At 34.9% G+C, this 3,975-nt stretch overlaps 1 protein-coding gene across 1 annotated transcript in view; it reads left to right on the forward strand.

Annotated features, from left to right (window-relative positions):
* The first annotated feature begins 597 nt into the window (after positions 1-597).
* Positions 598-3,975, forward strand: part of LOC136854722 (uncharacterized) — a 132,885-nt gene continuing 129,507 nt past the window's right edge. Inside the window, exon 1 of the mRNA XM_067131309.1 lies at positions 598-664. Within this exon, the coding sequence (XP_066987410.1) occupies positions 598-664 (67 nt within the window). The remainder of the gene's footprint in view (positions 665-3,975) is intronic.

Here is a 3,975-nt window from a genome sequence, read left to right on the forward strand (position 1 = left end):
TTTATAAAGTTACTGACTAATGAACTCTCTCTCTCTCTCTCCTCCCTCTCTCTCTCTCTCTCTCTCTCTCTCTCTCTCTCTCTCTCTCTCTCTCTCTCTCTCCCTTTTGATAATTTTCTTTATTTATAAAGCTACTGACTAATGAACTATCTCTCTCTCTCTCTCTCTCTCTCTCTCTCTCTCTCTCTCTCTCTCTCTCTCTCTCTCCCTTTTGAAATATTTATTTACATAGTTACTGCCTAATGAACTCTCTCTCACTCTCTGTCTCTCTCTCTCTCTCTCCCTTTTTGAAATATTTATTTACATAGTTACTACCTAATGAACTCTCTCTCTCTCTCTCTCTCTCTGTCTCTGTTTCCTTTTTGAAATATTTATCTGTTTATATAATTACTACCTTATGACCATCACGTGCTTATAGAAGGGACCACAAAAACGCACATACCCACAAACAAACAAACATACAAAATGCCCAATCTAAAAATAGGAAATATATCTAACAATCCTAAAGAGGATTGTTATAGAGGCTAAATGAAGTGGAAACTAAGAACTGAGAGGGGACAGGGATTAGTGGGGAATTCATTAGCAACGTCTGGGAAAATGGAACTTCCAAAGAGACAATTAACTTCAATATTAACTTCCTCGTCTTCGTCGTCTTCCAGCGGAGGTGAGAGAAGTTTTTCGCGTCATTTCGTACTGTAGAGATGTCAAGAAATGTCCTGAGAGAGAGAGTGAGAGAGAGAGAGAGAGAGAGAGAGAGAGAGAGAGAGAGAGAGAGAGAGAGAGAAGGGTGGAGGAAGAATATACATAAAGAAGATTGAATGAAGACTGCAAAAAGAGTACAAACAGAGAAAGAGAGAGAGAGAGAGAGAGAGAGAGAGAGAGAGAGAGAGAGAGAGAGAGAGAGAGAGAGAGAGAGAAGGGTGGAGGAAGAATATACATAAAGAAGATTGAATTAAGGCTGCAAAAGAGAGAGAGAGAGAGAGAGAGAGAGAGAGAGAGAGAGAGAGAGAGAGAGAGAATATACATAAAGAAGATTGAATTAAGGCTGCAAAACGAGTACAAAGAGAGAGAGAGAGAGAGAGAGAGAGAGAGAGAGAGAGAGAGAGAGAGAGAAAGAGAGAGAGAGAGAGAGGAAGAGAAGATTGAATGAAGAGAAAGAGTACAAAAGAGAGAGAGAGAAGGGTGGAGAAGAATATACATAAAGAAGATTGCAAAAATGAAGACTGCAAAAAGAGTACAAACAATAGATAAAGAGATTGAGAGACTGCAAAAGAGTACAAAGAGAGAGAGAGAGAGAGAGAGAGAGAGAGAGAGAGAGAGAGAGAGAGAAGGGTGGAGGAAGAATATACATAAAGAAGATTGAATTAAGGCTGCAAAAGAGTACAAGAGAGAGAGAGAGAGAGAGAGAGAGAGAGAGAGAGAGAGAGAGAGAGAGAGAGAGAGAGAGAGAGGGAGAAGGATGGAGAGAGATACATAGGAAGAATCATACAAAAAGATTGAATGAAGACTGCAAAAGAGTACAAAGAGAGAGAGAGAGAGAGATTGGTTACAAGAGATTGAATGAAGACTGAGAGAGAGAGAGAGAGAGAGAGAGAGAGAGAGGTGAAGAAGGTGGAACAAGGATATACATAAACAAGAATGAGTGAAGATTGTAAAAAGAGTACAGATAGCACACACAGCAAGAAAGAGTACAAAGAACACACACACACACACACACACACACAGAGAGAGAGAGAGAGAGAGAGAGAGAGAGAGAGAGAAGGAAATTTGGCACAGCAATATACCAACATCTTGAAAGATGAAAAGCCAAATTTCTCAAAAGACAGGTAAGTAATATGAATCGATTTTAAAGTAGCTTCAAGCGCCAAAATTTTGATAATATAATGAATTACAAAGCTGTGGAACAAGTGCTAATTTGAAGACTACATTTTCTAAAATGGTTATTCTTGATACTCCAGTCTTTTCTCATCCACAGAAAATAAAAAGAAAAAATAAACAATAAATCTTTCCATCAAGTCCTTCCAGAGAAGCCTAAGATTGTTTGTCAGGCTTCTTATATCTACAGATATACTTTTTTCTGTGTCAGCAGCATCCTGGATCCTAATCCCTTCTTTCATATCCTGATATGATGACATGAAAGTACCGTCATTCCGGAATATTTTCTGTAACTCCGGAGATGATGGTACTAATCTACTGTCATTTTTATATAGTAATTTCCTTATTGTACGTCAATAGCCAACAGGCAGCTTTATCTTTTCTTTATATATTTCCAGATGATGGATAATAAACGTACTGCCATTATGAAAGTATTTTTCCATTTTTATAAAGTAATTTCTTTATTGTACGTCAACAGCCAACAAGGAGTTCCATTTTTCTTCAGATATTTAGAGATGATACTTATAAATGTACTGTCATTAATATATATATATATATATATATATATATATATATATATATATATATATATATATATATATATATATATATATATATATATATATATATATATATATATATATATATATATATATAATATATATACATATATATATATATATATATATATATATATATATATATATATATATATATACATATATACATATATATATATACATATATATATATATATATATATATATACATATACATATATATATATATATATATATACTCTGCCTGACATCAGCAGCCAACCCTAAAAATGTAACAAATAAAACTTGCCCAAATTTAATTACTCGCCCACTCAAAAAAAAAAAAAAAAAAAAACTCAAAAAAAAAAAAAAAAATAGGGACTTCTGCCCAGGAAAACCACAACCTTGGGACGAGATCAATAGAGTGTCATGCAGCACTCCGTGGTCTAAGGTCTCATTAAGGGGTGGTACGAAACGACCTCCTGAACTCATCTTACCCCCCCCGGGGGTACGAAATGACCTCCCTGACTCGACTTACCTCCTGAGGGAGAACACTAAAGATGTAGTTAATTGGCTCTTTTGGAAGTTCCACTTTTGCTGAGGGATGGCTAATGAATTCTCTCTCTCTCTCTCTCTCTCTCTCTCTCTCTCTCTCTCTCTCTCTCTCTCTCTTTTGTATAGTTTCCTTTAATATAGCCCACGCCAGAAAGGAAAATAATTGGAATAAAGGAAAAAATTCTCTCTCTCTCTCTCTCTCTCTCTCTCTCTCTCTCTCTCTCTCTCTCTCTCTCTCTCTCTCTCTCTTCCTTATAAATAGCTTCCCTTAATATATCCCACGCCAGAGAGGAAAATAATTGAAATTAGGGAAAATTCTCTCTCTCTCTCTCTCTCTCTCTCTCTCTCTCTCTCTCTCTCTCTCTCTCTCTCTCTCCTGTATAGTTCCCCTTAACATAGCCAAAGCCAGAAAAGAAAATAATTGAAATTACGGAAAATTCCTCTCTCTCTCTCTCTCTCTCTCTCTCTCTCTTCATCTCTCTCTTTGTTAGTTAGACCTTACATTGTTATACAAATCATTGAATTTTCTCTTTAATGTTTTTAACCAGGTGATTAGAATCAAATGTGATCATTTTCATCATAAAGATTTTAATTAGTTCTGTTACGTTCTGCAATCACAGTATTTGCGATAATTTATTTATTGTTTTATGATATATGATGCGTTAAGGAATTTTGAACCAAAAGGATTCGTTAAAAAATAAGTAAAATAAAAAAAATTGAGCTAAGCGATTATGACAGATATCTTAATAAGAATGTGCATTCAGTTAATCTTAAATTACCACATTTAATAACATAGACCAGTTCGGCAAGTCTGAATTAACAACAAGTTATTGACAGAGGATATTTTATATCTGAAATGCATTATTTAAGTCCTTCTTTGCGATATTTTAGTAATAATATACAGTACACTGTCCGACATAAACTTAAAAAAAAATTGTGTAAAACACAAAATTTCAAGAAAGCATTGATACATAAATGAAAATACAAAACTGCAAGACGTGAACTC

The sequence above is a fragment of the Macrobrachium rosenbergii genome, chromosome 30 (assembly GCF_040412425.1).
Source record: "Macrobrachium rosenbergii isolate ZJJX-2024 chromosome 30, ASM4041242v1, whole genome shotgun sequence".
NCBI lineage: Eukaryota > Metazoa > Arthropoda > Malacostraca > Decapoda > Palaemonidae > Macrobrachium > Macrobrachium rosenbergii.